The sequence below is a fragment of the Pipra filicauda genome, unplaced genomic scaffold, assembly GCF_003945595.2.
Source record: "Pipra filicauda isolate LSUMZ 115617 unplaced genomic scaffold, ASM394559v2 scaffold137_size4652046_pilon, whole genome shotgun sequence".
Lineage (NCBI taxonomy): Eukaryota > Metazoa > Chordata > Aves > Passeriformes > Pipridae > Pipra > Pipra filicauda.
This window is the reverse complement of record NW_024103851.1, coordinates 1,968,088-1,991,366: the sequence shown is the minus strand read 5'-3', so window position 1 is coordinate 1,991,366 and position 23,279 is coordinate 1,968,088. Positions and strand designations below refer to the sequence as shown.

Below are 23,279 nucleotides of genomic sequence, written 5' to 3'. Positions count from 1 at the left end.
GAAATAAGAATGAAAGAGGAAAGCCAAATTAATGTGCAAAATACTTATCTGAAACTAAGATGCCTTCCTAAGAAAATCAATTTACAACGTCCATTGTTTTTTCCTACAGTGACAAGTAACCAGCCAGCAGTATATTGATATTTTATTGATGGGTGCAGTAAAAGAACACATAAAAACATTTTCTGCAAACTCATTTACAGGTTTTTCTCCATGTTTCTCCAGGTACCATTTCTTCAGTTGATCTCTATTCCACTTAAACTTCCTAAAAGTAGTCTTGGTCTTGAAAGATCTGCTTTAAGACACCCTTCCTTTACTCTGCAAAAGTTAGGAAAGCACTTTACCATGCCGCAACTTTTTTGTTGCTCCCAAACCCTAGAATCAACTAAATTAAAAAGATATGCTTTCCTCAAGCCCAAGTCCTTGGAAGTACATCTGCAAGTGCCTCAGTTTTACTGATCATTGCAGATGTACTGAAATGTAGAAATTAGCTTTCAGGTCAACATGTACATACCTTCTGTCATGCATCACACAGTTTAAACATGTGACAACAGTTTTATTTTAGGATGGTAAATCATCCATGAATATTTACTTATAAAAGCCTGTTTTCAAGAGCACCTAACTATACCATAAAAATCTGCTTTAGGCAGAGACAAGCACAAAACAAAAGTTGATACTTTTAGTTTGTTCAGAATAATAAAAACTCATTTGAGCACTCCTAAGTCATTGACATCAGTGAGTCTGGTAAAAATAGCTTTTACTTTTAAATTAAGTTTTGCTAACCGGAGTGTAAAGATGTCTAACTGTTCTGATATTTATTTTAGGTCTACAATACTTCAGAGAACATGCAAAGTCTGGCAGAAAACACTTTTCTTGAGAAGGGAGGGGCTGTTATGACAAAAGGCTCCCTTTTACAGATCTCACAGACCAGAGCTGTCACTGGAAAGAAAGTGTGTTGTGGGTCATACTATCGTAGTGTTTCTCCTGTGCTTCAGTGAAAAGCTGAAGTGGTGTTTGTTTTCAAGGGCACTCAGCACCCATTTGACTCTCACTAACATCACCATCATTAACATTCCCCAGGTCCAGTGGGAGTTCAGGTCACACTGGACCTTTTCTGAAAACATGTTAATAACGACTTACTTATACAACTGTGCCTTTTGCAATCGGATATGTCTGTCTCGTATTGGCCTCATAAGCCACCAGTGTGCCTGTAACAAATGTGGATAGAGCCTTCCCAAATCTTCGTTCGCGAAGCCCAGCCATGATGATGACACAACATTGTTTAAAAAGAGGAGCATTCATTTTCTAATGCTGCCATCACCATCTTTCCTCCATGGTTTTTTCTTTCTTATTTCAAATGTATTGACCAATTGCCTAAACAACTAGTTTCCCATTTGGTCCAATAAAATTGTCTGTAGACAACTATAACAGTGATCTTTAGAATCAAACAGAATTTTTTTAATTGTAATGTTATGCATACAGGGTATTTACATAAAGGCATGACACACTATCCTGCCTGTAAAACTCTTTCCCCATTCATTTCTACCCCAGACTCAAGCCTATCAAAATTCCTTTAAGAGCTTCTTTATAATTTTTAGAAACTAAGAAATTGGCACAATCAAAGTTTATTTGCAAGAGGCAGGTGCTTACTTACAATGTACCATAATGATAAAGCATCCCAAACTCCTATGCACTGCTGACAAATCCTACCAGACATATAATTTATGCACAAGCACACAAAGCATAAATTTCTCACACCTTTATTCTCTCTTTTTTTTGGCCTTCATATCTTCCTTTTTTGTTTGTTTGTTTGGTTTTTTTACTCTGTTCATTCCCCATTCTTCTTTTTTTACTTTCTTTATCCTCAGAATATTTTTCTATTTTCCTGTACATAAAGCAGCACATCCCAAGATCAACATGAGTCAAACCATGTTTGAATTTATCTATTCATACTGCAGTAAGCATACGGACTCAAGCCTACACAAAGCCCTCTTATTCATAAATAAAAGAAACACAAGGGATGGTCTTGGACTAACCCTCTAATCTGACCTCCCCAGAACCTGGAGAAAGTTCAGATCTACCTGAACTTTCCCTAATCAGGACCATACATATATGCACAAGCAAAACTGATCACATTTTAGACAAGAGTTACATAAGAAGGGTATAAAAATCTGAAAAATATATCAAGAATGAAGAAAAATGAGAAGTGGATAATGGAGACAAACATACAAGTGACTTGAGAAATGTAGGGCTTCTTTCTTGACTATTTGGAATTCTAGAAATGCCAGGAAGACTTGCTAAGCTATGGCACATCAAGGAAATGTTTCTTAGCTTGGCATAACATTTTGACAAGTCATTTAAGGCCTTAAACTTTAATGAATATGGAAGCAATAATAAAAATGCATGACATATACAGTGTGTGTTTGCTGTCTAATAGGAAGTTTATCTACCAGAATGTGTTCTGCCTGTAACCTCTCAAAATGTGGCTGGTTGTCTACTCATGAACTCACAAATGCTCTTAAACTCAATGTTTTACTGTAAAAGCCTATGTGGTTTAACTAGCTGTGTACACAAATACACCCACATTTCCCACCCAACATAAATATCAGTCAGGGGAGAAATAAGGAGTCAAACTTCATCCTCATCCATTCTCAACAATCGCAGCAATATCAGTTTCGCTATTCAATACTCACACCTACAGAAATGCAGGTGTTTATTTCTAGCACTGCTAAGATAGTTAAACCAAAGAGGGGTCAGGAACCTTGTTTGATAGGAAGGTTCAGGTAGCCTTTTAAAAAATTAACTCCTGCAAATGAGGTCTTGTCTTTTCCCCCGCAAAGAACTGCATTCTTCTGGGCAACAAAATTACATGACTATCTTAGAGAAGTGTAAGATTTTTCATCCACGTGGACACAAAAGTTCAGATAGTGCTAAATATTCTCCTTCCACTTTCCAATTAGCTTTCTCATAAACACATGCCTTTTCCTGCTGATGCACAAAACACGTCTGTGAGTCTGAGCAATGCCTGAGAACCAAAAAGCGTTAATCTTTTTAATTTCTAATGAAGTAAACGGCAGTGTACACAATCCTGAAGTTGTGCCTGTATTCTAGGACAGATATCTTTGGGAAATTTCTGTTGTGAAGCAAATATTATATTAATTTTGCCTTTTAAAAACACACACAGACATTTGGAGAAGACTCTGAGAGTGTTTTACCTCTGTTACTCTACAGATTGTAAGTACAGACTCATTTTTACACTTCTGTCTGGATGAAAGCTGGATTTTAAAACATTTAGTTTTTATCTAATCTGTCTTAACATCATAAAATGGAAACACCCCTTTTAAACCAGCAAAAGCATCAATCAGTTCAAACAGAGTAGCCTTCAAGTAATTTCCAATAAATATCATTATATTGCTTTTTCTCTTCCATAACAATAAAGTAGCACATTTGGGCACACTTATAAGCATATTCTTTCCATTCATCCATCATACTCCTGGGAGCATAACAGTTATAACACTATGGTTAATAACTTCCCCTTCAAAAATCATGTTCCATTTTTGAGAACATATTATGGGTCTATAATGAAAGTAGGCAAAATGTTCTGTACTGGATAGCACTCAATTTTTAGAACTACGTAATTTTCTTCAGGTATGTAAGAACACACCCACATGGCAGAAAAAAATCTCAGGAATTTTGCAAGTGGAAAGATCCTACAGTCAGAGAATCTTTTTTCATACATGTCTAACTGTGATTTATTTATACTTAAACACACAGACCTAAAATCTTTAAACCAAACTATCCTCATTACGTATTACATGATGTATCATGTTTATGTGATGATAATTCACAGAAATCACATCAGTTACTCAGAGATGAAATTACTTCTGAGAAGCTCTATCTATTGCTTTGGCTTTGTTTGGTCCTCACTTATTTCAACAGGGCCATTCAATTGCAAGGAACAGACTGGAAGCAATTCTGTTTATTTCCTCGGAATATTTTTTAGGATGAAGAAAAGAAATCACACTTTTCATGTGCCACTCAATTATAGGTAATGAGTATTAAGGCCCTGGCTAGTGCAAATTATAGCAAATTATGAAAACACCGGCATGCTTTGCATGACCTTATCTGTCCTTGGAAATGGAAGAGTTTGTACATGTACAATTTGGGAAACTCATCGCTTTGTGATGCAGAAACAGAGCTCACGTTAAGAAAAATGCTCATTGTTCCAGATATCTCCCTCTGCTTCTGACTCCTTACCAATCTTTTTGTGTCTGTCTCCTCAGCTGGCTATGTTTCCACCTACCACACCAGCCCCGTACTTGCCACAGTGCCTGGGCTCCAGAGAGCTCTTTGTGCCAACTTATGTATGAAGGTCTAATAAGAAAGTTGTGCTCCTTTCATCCGTAGTTTGGAATGAGAGGCCCAGATTATTCTGAATGACTGAAATGTATTTCCACTAATCTGATTGGGACTAGGGAGGTCACTCTGTGAAAGCCTATACAATCAATGAGAAAAGGAGAGACAAATATAACAAGAAGTAGCTTCTTCTGAACAGAGTTTATCCACGTAATCCATATTAGGTGCTAAGAGATAATTTACTACAGATAAGCATACATTACTCATGATTTTTCAAATACTGGGTTAGAAATAGTCAGTGACAGCACAGTTTTCATATAAGGTACTGGTATCTTTCCAGAATGTAGTGTACTATTAGTGTACTGATGAATATTTTCATTGGTTTAACATGAAATCACAACCAAAAACAAAGCAACGAAGAATCATTCCCTTCCTCTCCTCTAAATCAAACAGAAAAGAACCTTCTCCTGTAATATTGTTCCTTACATGAATAAACACTGCCTGGGGAAGCAGTCGACACCACAAGAAGAGTGATTGTGTGCATGTGGAACTGCAACAGATACTCTGCTATGACCTTTGAGTTCATGTCAATCTCCTTTTCAATCTATCATGGATCCAGATAATGATTATGAGTACCTCTAGAAATTCTTCCTAAACAATACAGTAGGACAACAAATGCTTCAAATTTTTATTCTAGTAGAAAATGACCATGTCCATACTCTATTAGTTCTTCATGTAATTCATTCCATCCTCTGCTTTTATAGCCTGTCTAAAGTCCATAGCATTCTCCAGTCTGCATACAGTTTGCAAGATCTGCATTGCCTCTCTCTTCTCTTTGCATATTTTTACCAATTTCACTTCTGTAGCACATCAAGTACAAATGTTTTCCCTGCATTTCCAAAGTTATTAGATAATTTGGCCTAGATTACAGACCTAATCCAACATTTAAAAACCTCTTCTGCCTTCCCTCTATAAAAGAACAGGCTGATTCTGATTTTCTCATAGCTTATTTGGTCTCTTCCTCCATGCTGAACACTACACTTCAAATACTTTATTTGACACATATTTGTAAAGTTTCCTAATTTCAGAAAAGAAAAAAGAGAAATGCATGCTAGTTCTATACAACTGGGGTAAATGAGCATTCAACTCTGTATTTTTAAATTAATTTTAAGAAACTTGGCCTCTCTAAAAAGATAGGTCAGCAGCTTTTCCAAGAAAGGAAAGAATCAAATTGCTTAGGGATTTATATAACATCTACAGTAGTTTGGATAAGAAAAGGGGAAAATGTGTCTGTCCATCCAACCATGGAAGTTTGTCTGCCTACATATTAAAGGAGCATCAACATACTGCTATGCTTGAGTAAGCTGTGTTCATGACAGCTCACTGTACCAAGACATGATATATGTATTTTGTAGACACCTCAGAGAATGAGAACAAATCTTGCTGTAAGCTCTATTATGAGATATCCTAGGATTTTCTTTTGCTCAGTGGCCTATGAAAGACTGTGATAGCTATAGTCATTTTCCCTTCTGCATTTTGCATTTCTAACCTACATATCTCTAACACTTTAAAAAAGGCAGGAGGGAACAAATATCCATCCTCCGATGTCTCCTGGGAACTACTTTTTGTTATGACAATGGAAATAGAACTTATAAAATTCTGATGAGATGAGAAATGTTTTATTGGATGGCACAGTGGTCATGTACAGGGGCAGATAGCTAAAAGATGTAAAAATGTAGAAATTACTACTTCTAATAATTGTCTGACACACTCTGACTAGCTCTTTGTTTCTTTTTTTACCTGGATATATTGTTCATTAGAAATAATCAGCTGTTGATATAATTGGCATATATATATTTGGCCACTCTAAGCAATGGCATTTTCAGATTCAAGCAGGAGATTTTTTTTTCATGTTTCTTAAGAGCTGAGGTTATTTATTCATATCCATCTCTTCACAATTTCTCCTAAGGAAGTTAGGATGATTTTTTGACTACTGTAGAAAAATGAGCTTCTGTGATTTTTCAGAGAGGATTATGCACTTTCAGTAAAAATCCCCATCATCTCTAAAGGTCACTCCTAATAAAGTCACAAGCCCCAAGAAGGAGGAAAAAGGCCCCAGCTGACAGGTCACTGGAGGTAGAAACCTGGAAAACTGTATTCAATTTTCAATATGGTATTGACTCCCTGAGTATCTGAGCAAATCATTTCACTTCTTCATGCCTTTGTCTCTCTCTCTCCCTCTGTAATATAGGTGTAATATACCTTGAGAACCAGCTAAAGAGTGTGACATGACACATAGTCCGAGATTCACTAATGGAAGACCAGAGCCTGCACGAAAAGCTAGGTAAGTTATTATTCCTCATCTTATGGATTCTTCTAAGAGTAACTATTTCTACAAAAGACTTTGTATGTCAGCTGCCCTGCACAATAAAAAAATGCTGAGAATAGACATAGCCCCAGTAATCTGATTTTAGGTGTAGAAGCTGGAGGAAAGGAATCGTGGTCCTATAGTACAGTACCGTATAATACTGTAGAGGCCAGTATAAAACATACCTAAATACTAAGCTGATTTTCAGATTTAGTTCACTTTCCCCCTCTCCAAGATGACTACAAAGCAGGAGTAATCAAAACAATCAGCTTCAGGTAAGCTCTTCCTGACCCAACATTGGATTTTTATCCCTCAGATGAGAAAAAAATGTCCAATTATAAAAAGGTGGTGCTAAAATCACCCTGCATTTCCAGAGTCCCGTGGAGAAACACTGCCAAACTTCAAGGAGAGATCATCTTGTTCTCACTTCCCCAGCTGAAAGTGAAGTTTGCATGGTAGCAACCAGATGCAGGCATTTGACAGGCATGGGCTTCCAGGAGGAGACACCAGCAGGGTGTCAGTTTCCCTGAACTGCAGGGGTTGTCTCAGCCTGTCTCAGAAACACGAGCTCCTACTGTCTTTAAAGAGGAGAGATTTGAACATCATTATGCATGAGTTTCCAAGGAGTACAGAAATGAGCAATTACATTCACTTCATTACCTGAAGACTGGCTTTGGTAGGGACACCTCTCACTAGACCAGGTTGCTCAAAGCCCCATCCAACTTGGCCTTGAACACTTCCAGAGATGGGGCATACACAACTTCTCTGCTTTTTAACAGACTCCACTAAATAGCTAAAACTGATTCACTTTCTCAGGTGACTTGGAATGAAAAAAAGAATGTTTAAGTATTTTGCCTCCTTAAGTTTTCTAGAAATATGTTTGACAGTTCAACGGGCTCCCATACTGGAAGCACTTAAAAACTTCCTAGACTGCTGCTGGAAAACTTTTCTAAATCAACAGCTTTATAATACCTTCCTAAGGAGACACAATGCATATAGTACAGTAATCTGGAACTAGGTTTAAGTAAGAAAGAGTAAAAAAGAAGAGAGATGTTCATGAAGGGCATTAATATAGATAAATTATAACGGAAATTACATGTTGCCCTGATATTTCTGCAGTATCACTGAGTGTTTATGAACAGGAAAGGAGATCCAGAAGTCAGATAGATGAAAGACTAAGAAATTACACCAGCTGAATGGCATTATTAATTCAGCTGATATCATTAAGCTTACAGAAAATTGATAAACTATGTATAATAGGGATGATTAACTACTTCCTTTAACTGCACAGGTTCTGAAGTGCACCTTCATTTGTGGCATACATTATTGGGCACACCAGAAGAGATGGTTTTGTTTATGATAACTTGGGCTGCTGTTCAAGAATTCTGCCTGTGGGCACCCATTGCACGCAACAGGAATACACCAGACTCTCCACATTCCTCAAGGATTTCAAGAACCAGTAAGCATGGGTGGATTAGGGCTGCATGTGGTACCTTGCACACTTGTGACATGTGGAAATAACTTCTACACAATCCAGATGAGACTGTCTGCCTGTGGCATCATTTGCACCAGAAGACTAATTCCAGATCTTCAACTGCTCTCACTTCACTCTGAAGTACCTCCTCCAGCTGAGGAAAAACTGTGGTGGTTACAAAGAGAAGATTTTTTTTTTTTTACCAGAGAGGCTTTTCCCCAAAAGAAAAGCGATAGCTAAGAAAGAACTGAACAAGGTGACCTTGTTATTGAGAGGGAGATACCTGCTGCAATGCAGCTTTTAGATGCTTGTATCTAAAAAACTTTAAGTTGTGAGGTAGGGAGACAGACTCATAACACAAGGGTACATTTCATTGCCAACACTGTGGTTACTAGCAGAGAATTCTGCAAGCTAATTATTATTCAATCTGATAATTTATTCTTTCTTCAGAATAAAAGGATTCCCCTCTGGGTACAGCTCCTTCTTCTCCCTCAGGTATCTGACATTGCTGAAATTGAAGGCCATAATTGAATTAACAATGGATAGGAACTGTGAATGAAAATTAACCATTCAGAAACAGATGTTGATGCCACAGAAATGTAGATACACCCCATGAAGCATCAGTGGCTGTCATGTAGATGGGAAAACGCAAAGACATCTTAACTTAGAATTATGCACCAGATGAGATAACAGTACTTACATCTGCAGACCACCATTAAACGAAGTGCTTTAGCACATGCTTAGATTTCATTAATCTGCTTTGCCATATGCTTAAATTTATTCTGTACTGGTAACATTACTAGCGAAAAGGTATACACTTTCACACTAGTAAATTTTCCCTGATTGCTAAACCACCTTTAATATCTGTGATTTCTTGTGGCATACACAAAAGCAATGCCTAGATTTCATGGAATCACAGAACTGTTAGGGTTGGAAGGCACCTTTGGAGATCATCTAGTCCAGTCTTCCTGCCAAGTCAGGGTCACCCAGAGCAGGTGACACAGGAACACGTCCAGGTGGGTTTTGAATGTCTCCAGAGAAGGAGACTCCACGACCATCCTGTTCCAGTGTTCTGCCAGCCTCAATGTAAAGAAGTTCTTCCTCATGTTAAGGTGGAACTTCTTGTGTTTTAATCTATGGCCATTACTACTGTTGCTGAGCACCACTGAGAAGAGTTTGGCACCATCCTTTTGACACCCACCTTTGAAATATTTATATGCATTAATGAGATCCCCTCTCAGTATTCTCTTCTCTAGACTAAACAGGCTCAGGATCTTATCTCCTCGTGAGATGCTCCAGACTCCTAGTCATCATTGTGGCCCTCTACTGGACCCTCTCTAGTAGCACCTTGTCTGGACACAGTACTCCAAATGTGGCTTCATTGACCTGCTGGCCGCACTCTTCCTGATGCACCCCTGCATACCATTGGCCCTCCTGGCAGCAAGGGCACACTGCTAGCACACTTATCATCCACCAACACTCCCAGGTCCTTCTCTGCAGAGCTGCTCTCCAGTAGGTCAGCCCCCAACCTGTACTGGTACTTGAGGATATTCCTCCCCAGGTGCAGTGCTCTACACTTGCCCTCGTTGAACCTCATTAGGTTTCTCTCCGCCCAGCTCTCCAGCCTACCAAGGTCCCACTGAATGGCAGTGCAGCCTTCAGGTGTATCAGCCACTCCCCCAGTTTTGTATCATCAGCAAAGTTGCTGAGGGTGCATTCTATCCCTTCATCCAGGTCGTTGATAAACAAGTTGAATAAGACTGGACCCAGTATTGACCCATAGGGAATGCCTCTGACTACAGGCCTCCAACTGTATTCTACTCTGCTGATCACAACCGTCTGAGCTCTGCCATTCAGCCAGTTCTTGATCCACCTCACTGTCCGTTCATCTAACCCACATTTCCTAAGCTGACCTTCGAGGATGGTATGGGACACAGTGCATTTCCAGGTACAGTAAACAGAATGTAAAAGGGAGCTACATTTGTGAAACAGGCTCCATGGCTGGGGTTAGAATTCATGCTTTTGTTTGCAAACCAGCACTGCTGAAAGACTGGTCCCAGAACATCATGGCTCATGTGACTCATGGTTCAAATTGACCAGCAGGGCTATCAGCTTCATGTTTAAATAGCAGCAAATAAGGGCAGCTGGAAACACTATGCCTACGTGTTAGCAACTTTTGAAAGTTTTGTGTTCACTTTTTTTTTGGAATACAGTTGGGGATATAAAATCAACATAGTGAGCTCTGTTTCTAACTGTCCCCCTCCTTCCCATTTTTCCCTTTCAGAAAGCTGTTGTGAAATCTCATCAGATGAATGACTAGGGACTTTTCCCCTAATTTCATAGAGTCATAGAATCCTATGGGCAGGGATGTCATTCACTAGACCAGGTTGATCACGGTCTCATCCAACCTGGCCTGGAAAACTTCCAGGGATGGGGCATCTGCTTCTCTGGACAACCAGTGCCCCATCACCCTCTGTAGTGGGTTGACCCTGGCTGGATGCCAGATACCCACTAAAGCCACTCTCTCACTCTCCTTCCTCAGCTGGACAGAGGAGAATAAAAAAAAACAGCTAAGGATTCATGAGTTGAGATAAGAGCTGGGAGAGGTCAGTTACTGATTACCTTCACGGGTAAAACAGACTCAACGTGAGGATAGTACTTAAATTTATCACTAAGAGGATCAGAGCCAAAGAGTGAGAAATAAAACAGTCTTAAAAACATCTTCCCCCCTCCCCCTCCTTCCATGCTCTCCCTCCTCCCCATCAGACGTGCAGGGAATGGGGGTTACAGTCAGTTGTTTTTTCTGCTGCTGCTCAGGGAGACGAGTCCTTCCCCTGCTCCCGTGGGATCCCTCCCACGGGAGACAGTCCTTGATAGACCTCTCCAGCATCAGTCCATCCCTCGGGCAGCAGTTCTTCCCAAACTACTGTGCCATGGGTCACTCCTCCATGGGGTGCAGTGCATCATGGATGAGCTGCACCAGTGTGGTTCCCCCACAGGGGCCACAAGTCCTACGTGGGAAAAAACCTGCTCCAGCATGGGCTTTCCTCTCCATGGGCTGCAGGTCTCCAGCAGGACCCTGCTCCATCTTGGGCCTCCCATGGGGTCACAGCCTCCTTCATGCATCCACCTGCTCCAGCATGGGCTCCTCCATGGGCTGCAGGTGGGTCTCTGCACCCCGATGATCCCCCACGGGCTGCAGGGGCACACCTGGTCCACCATGGGCTGCACCACAGGCTGCAGGGGCCTCAGCTCTGGTGCCTGGAGAACCTCCTCCCTCACCTTCTGCACTGACCTTGGTGTCTATCGTGTTGTTCCCATGTGCTCACTCCGCTCTTCCCTGGCTGGAATTCTTTCTGTGCAACAACCTTCTGTTCTTAAATATGTTATCATAGACGTGTTACTATTACTTCTAATTGGCTTGGCCTTGGCCAGCAGCAGGAAGTTCATCCTGGAGCTGGCTGGCATTGGCTCCACAGGACAGGGGAAGCTTCTAGCAGCTTCTAACAGAAGCCACTCCTGTAGCCCCTCCTGCTATCAAAACCCAGCCATAGAAACCCACTACACCCTCACAGTAAACAATTCCTTTTAATATCTAATCTAAACCTACTCTCAGTTTAAAACCACTGCTCCTTGTCCTGTCACTATCTGCCCATATAAAAAGTCCTTCTCCCTCCTTTTTATAAGCCCCTGTAAGGTACTGGAAGGCTGCTCTAAGGTCTCCTCAAATGCCTTCCTTCTCCAGGCTGACCAACCCCAACTCTCTCAGTCTGTCTTAGTAGGAGAGGCGCTTCAGCCTTCTGAGCATCTTCATGACCCTCCTCTGGACTTGCTTCAACAGGTCCACATCTTTCTTGTGCTGAGGATCCCAGAGCTGGACATAGCACTGCAGGTGGATTCTCATGAGGGCAGAGAAGAGGGGCAGAATCACCTCCCTCAACATAATGGCAACTCTTCTGCTGATGCATTCCAGGATACAATTGGTTTTCTGGGCTGCAAGAGCATATTTTTGAATCATGTCCAGCCTCTCTTCCACCAGCATGCCCATGTCCTTCTCCACAGGGTTGTTCTCAATGAGTTCTTCTCCCATTGCATACTCATGTCTGGGATTGCCCTGATCGAGGTGCAGCACCTTGGACTTGGACTTGTTGAACTCCATGAGGAAGACTGAGGGCTCACTTCTCAAGCTTACTCAGTGGCATTTACTCAGTGCCTTTAGAAACAGCAATCATTTCTCCTCAGCATTTTTTGTTGTGAGGTTTTAACATACCTGTTCAGTCCACCTCTGTTTCCACAAGTGTCCCAGAATCACTTACGTAGGACGGTGTTTTGGGACGTCATTGAGTGCAGCCTTCCCATTGGGCTTTGAACACTGCCAGGGATGGAGATTCTCTGGGCAACCTATTCCTGTATGTAATTAACATCAGAGTAGAAACTTTTCCTTATAGTTACCCCGAATCTCCCATTTCAGTTTAGGACCACTGTCTCACATCCTTTTGTTGTGCATCTCAAGAATAAGCCTAGCTTTATCTTCTTGATAATCTCCTCACAGATCCTGGAAGATTTTTTCCAGACTCCTTTTCTTGCTTTTAACAGAAATATATTCACTCCAAATATCTCAATTTTAGTATTAAGAGTAGGAAGCCTGTGCACTTCCATGAAGGTCATTAGTCCAACTGCACTGCTCGCAAGTATTTTTGATTGGAGTTGACATGAGAGTGGCAGACACATTACAGTCTTAAAAGACAATGAAGAATGCAATCCCTGATCACCATCTGCTCTTGGGATGTTTGGTTATGGCAGAGAGAGAGTGTTGAAGTAATGTAATCAGTTGTTATCAACACGAAGAAAATTCATATTGCTAAGTCAATCACTTCCCATGGCAAAGCTGAACAGTTCTAGCTAAATCTTGTATATCAGTGTAATATAGCATTTTCCCTGGAACCCCCGATATTACCAAATATTATCATTCTTCTTCTCTGACCCCTTTTTAACAGTAAATGTCAAAAATCCATACAGTTGACACCAATGCCCTGGCAGATGCAGAATTAACAGTGATACTGTAAGGGACTGGAAAAGCCTAAGCCACTTCACAAAGGGACTGAATTGAAGAGATAACATATTTTCAAATATAATTGAGGCCAGAATACAGATGCTCACCTTCTACAACTTCAACTATTGCCAGTACTCAGATGTGAGCAGAAAGGACCATTATTAAATTTACCTCTAAAGGATTCTAAAAACCCTTCAGACTTGGTCAGCCATTAGGTGTTCAGCATTCAGATTTTTTTTTTGGTAGTAGATAATAATTTATCACCCACTATCACACAATTTTTATTGTTATTTACATTCAGTTTAGGTTTAATAATATTGATTTTCCCCTGCTATATTTTTAATTGTATGCAGTAAAATATTTTCTTTTCAGAGGAGGCTCTGTCACAGAGTACAGACTTCCGATACCTGTTAGTTTCCCTACTGAACTTTCCGTAACTCAGACAGGGAGTGAAAAAAATCCCATACCCCCAAACTAGCACTGAAATCCATTTAATACTCAAAGAGAAAAGTTGTTACTACAAAACTCTGGTGAAATTCATCTCAATCAAGCCAGTAAAATGCTTTCAGAAAGACAGTGTCACTTAGTAGGTAGAATAGAATCCCAGAATTTGAGAGATTTGGGCTAATACAATAAAGCTGAACAAAGAGTTATAATGCAGCAATAATTCAAGGGTGATGCATAGGTACTCTGCAGCAGACATCACCCCAGTAGTTTCCAATATTACACAGATGGGGCCACTTTGGTCATTGGTACAAGAGAATAAAGAGGAAACACTGTGAGACTGAAGAGAATATGATTCTATGAATTGATTAAGCCGGAATTACTAGGCATTGATGAATTAATGCTTTGTAGCATACAACTGTAACTGCTGGGGGAAGACAAATCCTGGGAAAAGTCTTCAGGGCAGCAGTGGCTGCTTTAGTTAAAGCTAGAACATTTTATACAAAACTAAACCGAAAAATTAGGATAACATGATGTGCTATGAAAAGACAGTTGATAGGATCCAAGAAAAATCCAGAGAGAAAAAAAAAAAAAAGGAAAGAAGAAGAAACAAGATTAGAAAAAAAGTAAGATCTTGCTGTATGGTAACTAAATAGTATGGGGGCTGGCCTCTTACAAGGCAAGTCACATAAAGTGTTCATAATTATTCCTCTAAGTCCCCTTAGTTCTTCATGTCTAATGACTGACCTTGAAATTCAAAACATTTCATTATCCCTTCCAGGTGTTAGATGGTAGACAAATATTTTAAACCACAGCAATATTCATAAAAATACTAAAAAATCAATCCATAAAGTGCCATTCTATGAGACCATCATACAGACAAGCATTTGAATATTTTTTTCTTTTGTAAACTACAAAAATATGGCACCCTGTAGAAATATAAAGGTTATTAAATTATGCACAAAGTATTTAAAATTTTGACCAAATTTGGAATCCATATTAACAGTATTTTAAAATGCCTTTTTTTTTTCCTGGTCAAAAATTTATTCACAAAAACTTGGGAAATCTTTAGCTTGCTACAAAATCCCCATATAGCATCAAAGTGCTACCTGGAAAAAAACCCAAACAAAACTGGAATGAACACACACATGCACACACTCCAGCTTTGTTCTGTTCAGTGACAGAATAAAGATAAATGAACACGCAACAAGTGAAAATACTGCTGTGGTCTTCCTCAGCTTACTGCTATCGTCAAAACAGCAGAAAGTTTTACCAGCTTCCTAATTATCCCAGTTTAAGCATCAGCTTCTGATAAGCAAATGTCAAAGACAAACATTATATGTTTTATTGTTGACCATTTAATATAAAGCAGAAGAATTGTTTTACAGTACACAAAATCATTAATACTACATTGCACACAAAACCCTGAAGTATCAGACCACTGCAGAAAGAAGTTTGTTAAGGCTGAGGATGAAAAGATGGATTAAGACTTCAAAGGAAAGAAAAGTAATTAAGATGTTTGGGAGAAAAAAAAACAACTCTAAGAAAATTAACTTTGTAGCTAAAAACACTTCTTGTGGTTTCCATAAAGCAGTAAAATAGATATTAACATATTAACAAGAGCACATCACAACAGCTAGGGGCAACAACAGAGAGCAGGAACCTCATTGGAAGAATTTTATTTAGGGTCAAGGTTCTCCTAGATGATCATTCATCAGCTGCTGTAGTAACTAATTAAAAATCTGGACATATACTGAAAAAATCTGAGAGCAGAACTGTTGACACTTACCAAGCACAACATATTGATTCAAACTGAATGACTTCAGAATTTAGAAATACCTAAGTAATCCAATTAGACTCCTTACACTGTCTTCTCTTCCAGACACCATTAAGATGTGAATTTAAAAAGAGTTTTGTGATTATCATATCCTGCTATAGAGTATTACTTGTTTCTTAAGAATTACGAGCAGATAAAAATCTCACTTAGTAATGATTACTCTTTTTCTCTTTTTTTCACATGATAATTTGGTATTTTCCTTTCCTTTCTGAAAGATGAGTATTTTTTCTTAAGCAGTTACCTACAAGCTAACAGAATGACCTATGAATTTGTTATCTGTTTGTCCAAGCAAAGGTTGTAGGATGAGAGTTACTAGAAAAATATATTTTACATAATCTTCATTATACATAAGTAATCCATGAGCATTAGATATCATCCTCTGCAAAAAAGTTCACAAAATTCCACATAATTCCAAACTGTTCATAAAGTTGATGCAGGTTGTACTTTTAACTGATGCTAAATAAACTGTTTAAAAGGATTTGACTGTTTCAAAAGCTAATTATTATTTCTAAGATACTATATAAGCTTTGTATATTTCATACTACACATTTGCAGATGCTGGAATAGAACAAAGTTACAAAGAATTTAGCTGTTACGAGAAAATCCACCTAAAAGTTTCCTTTAGTAACAGTGAGAAACAAGACAGCAAGTAAATCTTTCCCAGGTCAGAATGTTACTGACAGATATGAATTAATCTTGGATCTCTGATATTCAGTAAAACACAGAAATCCTGTGGTAAACATGAAGCAACACCACTTCATAGCCATGAATTACCATGAAATAAACCTGATTTTTTTGACCTGTAGCTTTTTGAAGGTCATATTTACAGAGGCCCACTACATTAACACATGATAAGAATGATTAAATTATCATTAGTCCAGCTGGATTTGCTCAGGCAAGAATAAAAACATAGACTATAAATCTTATTTTAAGAACAGAATCCTCAAAGTTTCTTACCTAAGAAGGAAACTAAGGCAGTTAAACTACCAACATAGCAACTATCTTTTTCTGAGAAGTAATTTAAATGTGAGACTAAAACTCTGGAAGCAAAAACCCCTTTCTTCAAGGGTTTCTGTGAAGGATTCAGATTCCCAGAGAAGGGCTTAATTAAGACTTTGCCACTGCTAATATTTTTGACATTGCAGTCTTTCTGTCCAGCTGAATGGCTGGCTTTTTCATAGAAAGTCATAAAAAAGAGGTATTTATCAAAGAACAAGAAGCTGTATGTTTGTGAATTCAGTATTTTAAGTACTAAATATATGTTTAAATATTAAATATTTGTTTAAATGCCTTCCTTTACAACTGCATCGTTTTTGTAACTGAATTTATGCACCAAAAATATGTATAGGAAAAGGAGACATTACATTTCCAAATTCCAAAGTTATCCTCCATAAGAGGCACATTCACTAAGCATTTTCTCCACTGAGCCACGGCAAGTCAGATCTGCTCCTTACACATATGAGGGGGTACAGAACGAATTGGATAACTCATTCTTGAAGTTCCTGCAAAATTCAAGGAACTGGCCCCCTGAAAAAAACTCAGAGGTTGAAGGTGTATACCCTGAACTTCCCATTAAACTTTACAAGCAGAGATACAAACCAAACCAAGTAACATTGGCATAGAGAACTGCAGCAACAAACCTCAGCAAAGTTTCCAGTCTTGTACTTTCTCTCACATCTATTGCAGCGTCTCCGTCTAGGAGTAGATCTTCATGCCTGGTCACTCTGTCTGCATCTGTAAAACTGTTCAGGTAATACTCTTTGGAACTCAAGCCAACTAGCACAGCAGTGCTCATATGCACATGGCTGTTCTCTCTTGTTCCCAAAACAAGGCAGTACCTTCCAAACGCTACTGGTTTGTGCTAAAACTGAACTGTGCCCAGACACATCTGCAAGAATGACACCTAGCTCCCTCTAAAACTGAGTTTGGAACCATGCTAACTAATTATCTGCAGAGCCTCGGTATGGCAATATTTATGTTAATTAAGGGCCTTACTAATACGGTTGTTACTATTACCATAATACTGTGTTCCATCCCAGTGCAGAGATGAGGATGTAACCGTGTTTTGTAAAGAACTAAATGAGCCTCAAAGTACCCATTCAGAGAAGGAAGTGGGTTTTACACAATTTACAAACTAGGAGACTGTGAGATCAAAGGCTGCACAATATACTTCTATTCAAGTACATGGTAGTAAAGAACCAAAGATAAGGGATGGGATTCCTGATTCTTATTGCTCACATCTAGCTGCTGGACCACTATCTATGATGCTAAATTATTCATAATTTCTCACAGGGAAGGCAGGCATGCACTCAAAAGAAAAGCTGTGTGCAAGAAAAAGAGTTATCTAAGTAGTCACACACTCTTTCAAAAGAGTTAGCTAACTGACAAAAATATGCTGCTGTAACACATTTTCATGTGTAGGCAGCAATTCTTCTCCACATCCTAGGGCTGGAATCCTGTGTGGGGAAAACTGAACCGCTCGGTGTGTGTAAAAGACAGGCCTCATTAACTCTTGGACATCTTCTCATTTCTTGGTCATAAATCCTATTACCTTGTATTACAAACTGCCATAAAACTCACAGATAAAAGATAATTTATGCTCAGTGTACAGAAGCTAATGTTTCTGTACTCCTGAGAAGCACAAAACCAGAAAATGAGAAAGTATGTATGTGAAACCTTAAGCCATTCATATTGAGCATGGCTAGCATGATAAACACGACTCTAAGGGCCTAATGCTTTTCAGCCAGGGTATAGTCTAATAGTAATTGATATTACCAAAATTTCAAGCATAAAATGCATGAACTGTTGTATAAAATATTCTGCTTATAAAGAGGGATTACTCATTAAAAATTCAGGCTTTCCTTCCTCTCCCACTACAGAAAGAAATATGACCTCTATTCAGTACACAGGTACATTTTTTTTTTTTTTTAAATTTCAACCATCACATTAGAAAATGCTTCAGAACAAGCATCACCTCCTGGAATTCTTACAAAGTCTCCCTGTTTCTGACTCCTTCTGTTCCATGGCACACAAAAAGTAACAACCCTTGGAGTTGGCAAAATCAAAGGCAACTTAATCTTCTATTTGCTTTTTCTCTGAAGCTATTTAAAATCTTCAGGCTTTGCCACTGATTTTAACTGTGTTGGTTATCTGCTCAAAGAAATATTTTGCTTTAGTGAAGACTGAGCAAAAGTGCTCATTTAGGCTGCCTGTTATTAGTTTTCCTTTCCCATTCAGACAAGAGAAAATCTTTCACTGTCAACTTATAACTTCTGGAGCTACAAATTAGGTTCTCATTTCTTGGGCCCTTCCAGAGGGGCACCTCATTTCATGCCTGCTTTTTTTTTTTTTTAAATACTTGCTTAGTAATTTGACATATATTGGAATTCATTTATCTAAACTTAGATACCTACAGCGTATATAGTTAGATCTCAGCCTCCCACCCATTTCTCCATAGAGACCATGGAGACAGATATTTATGGGGTGTAATTATTCCCACCTTTTTTTTCCATTTTTGTTAGAGGAGCTCATCCTTAAAGGTCAGAAACGAACATTAGAGAGTTTACTTCCTTGTAGTTTTCTTCACTTTCCATGCCAAAACATTTTTATCTATATATTTCAGAAACTTGCACTGTCTGTCCATCTGTTTCCCAAGAAATGCCTCAATACTCAAAGTGCCCATTACTCTGACATTCAATACTTGGATAATTTTACTGGCTGATGAAAAAAGGTTTTGTTTACCTGGTCCCCCTTGCTTGGTCGTCTGCAGTGGATCCCAAATCAGACATTGTCCTTGCTGTCTTCCTCTTATCACCCTGAAGACTTTCAAGAAGTCTATAATCATGTTTCCTACAGCATGTGGACCCTTTACAAGTGTGTTAAATACTAATATATTTCTTCTGCTGTAACCCTATATATCAACACTGTAATAATGTGAAATCACTCTCTTTCAAAGCAATTACTTAATAGATTTTATGGTGTACTTACATACGTACTCACACCATCCTCCTCTTAGTTTCTGCATTAGTAATTAAAAATTCAGCACCTTGACTTGTTACTCCCCTTTGTATCCTTCCTAGGGCTGTTATGGGATTACCAGTTTATCTGCTGTATCCAAATATTTTAGACTCTGCCTAGGTACACATGATAGAGAACCACACTCGTGATATTGTGAACAGAGGGCTAATGTTATTTTGAAGCAAAACCATAATTATATTTTGCTCATATATATTATCCCAGAATCCAATACAGATCAGATTCTTCTTCCCCAAGAGAGAAAGGTTTCAGATCTACATTTTATAGAAAAAGAAACATGCTCTTAACTTTATAGTTTGCATTAGCATTTGAATCTCAAAACCTTGCTTCATTTGTTGCAGTTTCCAGAGACTTGCATTTTGAAAAGTCAGTGGTCTCCCACTGTGTTAAACTCCCTCCTACCTTGATTTTAAATTACAAAGGGGAGAGGAGGGAAAAGAGAGAATGTCATGATTGTGGCTGTTTGCAAGAGAAAAATACCAGGCTGAACTTCATACCAAAAAAAAAAAAAAGGCACTTCCAAGCTTAGGATCCTTGTATTTTTCTGTGTATAAACTACTCACTTGATTTTTATCTAAACTAGGTAGGATTAATGTTATTATCTGGAGGTACCACGACAGTTGACTGAAGATGCTGACAGTGACAGGTTTAAACAACAATCAAAAGTAATTTTGTGTCAAAATTAGCACAGAGATTGTTTAAATGGCCTGCCCCCATATCTGCCCTTTATTTCTGTACACTATAAACAGCCTGAAGTTACAGAAGTCAGTTACTGGCAATACAAACTGACAGCCAGGTATGGCAGAAAAAAAATAATATCCTGTAGAAGTCTCCCATCTACAAAAAATATTACGTGCTTCTTGTACGGCACTATTAAAAACAGAACAAAGAAGTTTTTAGCAAACACAAATAATTAACAACCTCCCATTTCTATTTAAAATGCACAGATTGTGATTTTTTTCAAGGTATAAAGGGTTTAATTATTCATGGAAGATTCTTGTGAAAGCAATCTTAGGCATGGCATTTTAAAGCTACTTATGGAAAAGACGAATGAAAATAATTAAAAGTCTTTCCAGTCCGAGCAAGAGCTTTGTAAGCTAAACTAGGAATTCTCCATCTTATCTTCAACATGTTCTTAAAAACATCCTAAAATAAATTTACGGTGGTCGGTGAAGTACTGCAATCACAGATCAATCACAAGCAAGTTTCTCCTCACTTTCAGATTTTAACCAAAGTTATCGCTTAGCCCTCTTTTCCCCTCATTCCTGCCTCTATCCATTTAGCTGTGTAACTAATGATCAGAGTAATTCCTCATCATACTGACAAAAGACCTCCTGTGCCTACTATCTTTCCTGCAGACACAGTGCTTCAAATTGTTAATAGAGTATCTGCCCCTGTGGCTTTAAATCTATAAACTCATAGAACCTCATTAATGCTTTTCTCGAATTACAACGAAGCACACCTGGTGCAAGGTTTTGCCTGTGAATGTTATTTATTTTAATGAAATAAGCTTTCCAAGAGAAATTGGGAAAATTAGGTAAGCTTCTAGAAACCTCGACAACAGGAAAAGATATTTCCAAACAAATAAATGAATCACTATTAGAGAACAGTGTTTGATGTTTAGATTTGCCTTTAACTTAAATCTTAGAAGCAGAAGATCAGCAAGATCTTTTGCGTGTGTTGTTTTATGAATCAATAAATGCAGTAACAGACCTGAAAACCCACAAAAATAACACATCTTAAAGAAATTCTCTTGCTGATGCTATATGGATTCCCATCATGATGAACTGCACCACTGGGACTGCATAAGAGCTCTGCCTGATGTGTATGTCAGGAATTCCCTCATATCATCCTCTCGTGTCTTTCTTTTATTCTTCTTATTGCACACATCCTTACTGCTACTCAACATGCAAAAGGGCTATGTGCTAAATTTAAACTTACTGGAACGGAATTTAAAAGGTTAATTTTACTTTTTTCCCATTTATAATCAAAATCCTATATTTACCCAAATTCAGTTTTCATAGTTTCTGTTTTTCTTCTTTCTCTGCTTTAAAAAAAATCTATTCTGAACAAATTCAACAAAATCTTTTCCGAGGCAGGAATGCAGATCCCATCATTTGCTGTTCATTTGTCTGCAATGTATATTATTAGGCCCTGACCCTACAGAACACAATTGAAAAAATGAGCACTTAACGGTGCAAGACCTATGGTGTCAGGGTGGGTGGAAGGTCAATTTTATTATGAAGTAACTTTTCCCAACACTTACAGGTTGAAGCAGGTAAATCAGTGAGCACTCCTGGATAACTATGACTGGAAAGGGAGTGATATTTGTTGCATGAAAAAGCGTTTCCACTGATGCCATTGTTTGGTCAAAGCGTCCTCCAAGTCCACCCAAAGTCACAATCACATCAATCTAAAAGACAAAACAAAAACAGTCACCGAGAAAACTCTCAGGAATGATCTCTAGACCCTGAAAATCCACAATAAAATCACTTTGGGAAAAAAAAAAAGAAAAAATAACTACTGACTATAGAAAAGAGAATGTCAAATACAGTTATTTACTCCCATTACCAATAAATACCATTATGTGATTTTGAGGCTGAGTAAATTCACAGACAACATGTGGTACTTTTTAAAAGGATGTAACCATTCTCCATAAAATACAGGCCAGTCTTCGAAGGTATTTATCTGTCTGCCCTAAATATATGGAGCCTAAGATCTATCACTCCACATCTAAGCTCCTCAGGTAAGTGTGGTATATCTGAGCCATAGTATTTCCAGTTCTTCACATCATTTCAGTATTATCCTCACGGTTTATAGAGCAAATAAAGGAAATTTCAGGTTAGGGCCATTATATGTCATTCTCATTCCTGCCACACAGCATTTCAATGTACAAGCAATACCCCTGAAAGGCTGGCTCTGCCTAAGACTAGAAGTACTGCTGAATAGGAAGTTCCACCCTAAGCAACTGGGACATCATCTCTGTCAGGGACAGAGACAGGCACAGGAGCGCTCTCCTGTCCCAGTCCCAGATACACAGAAAGTGCTATCTGACTGTTTGCAGTAGGCCATGGTGTTGGACTGCTCCTGCTCAGTTCCCTCACACAAATGTTCTAGCCTTTGAATACTTTATTTCCTATAATCAGAAAGGGAGTATTTAAAAGCCTTGGTTAAGAGCTTTCAGGTCCTCAGACAAAAGGTCATTGAGTGCAAAGTATTATTATTATTACTTCCATAATGTTGATCAGTTTTGTTCATTAATTGTATTTTAAAAAGCTACCACTAAGTCATATCTAGGGCCCTAACACATTGCAGCTTTAAAGTCTTTAGAAGCTACCTTGACAATGGCCATCTGGTGAAGTTTTCAGCTTTATAGAGCTTAAGTCTATGGCTGCTGTGATTACATGGAATTTTACTCAACCCAGGAGCCACATAATGGTGCCCTGTGAATCTGGAATGATGTATTAATAGCATCAGCTTCTATTTTTATTACCAGGCCTAGAGCTTTATGATTCTGTTGAATATTCTTTTGCATGAAAATTGTCTTTTCCTTCCTTGAAGAAATATACCATTTTTCTCACCACCAGGAAAATACCTGAGAGGCCAGAATGGATCAATATAACACATTATATTAGCAGCAAACACTGAAACAAAAAAACTATCCTTGTACTGCTGACAGCATGTATTTTCTGTGCAGATTACAGATCACACAGAC

At 38.6% G+C, this 23,279-nt stretch overlaps 1 protein-coding gene across 2 annotated transcripts in view; it reads right to left on the bottom strand.

Annotated features, from left to right (window-relative positions):
- The window catches only part of TPK1 (thiamin pyrophosphokinase 1), a 306,395-nt gene that overhangs the window by 90,965 nt on the left and 192,151 nt on the right, over positions 1-23,279 (bottom strand). For both annotated transcript variants that reach the window (XM_027715024.2, XM_027715028.2), the window contains one exon: positions 21,831-21,977. In XM_027715024.2, the coding sequence (XP_027570825.1) occupies positions 21,831-21,977 (147 nt within the window). The remainder of the gene's footprint in view (positions 1-21,830; positions 21,978-23,279) is intronic.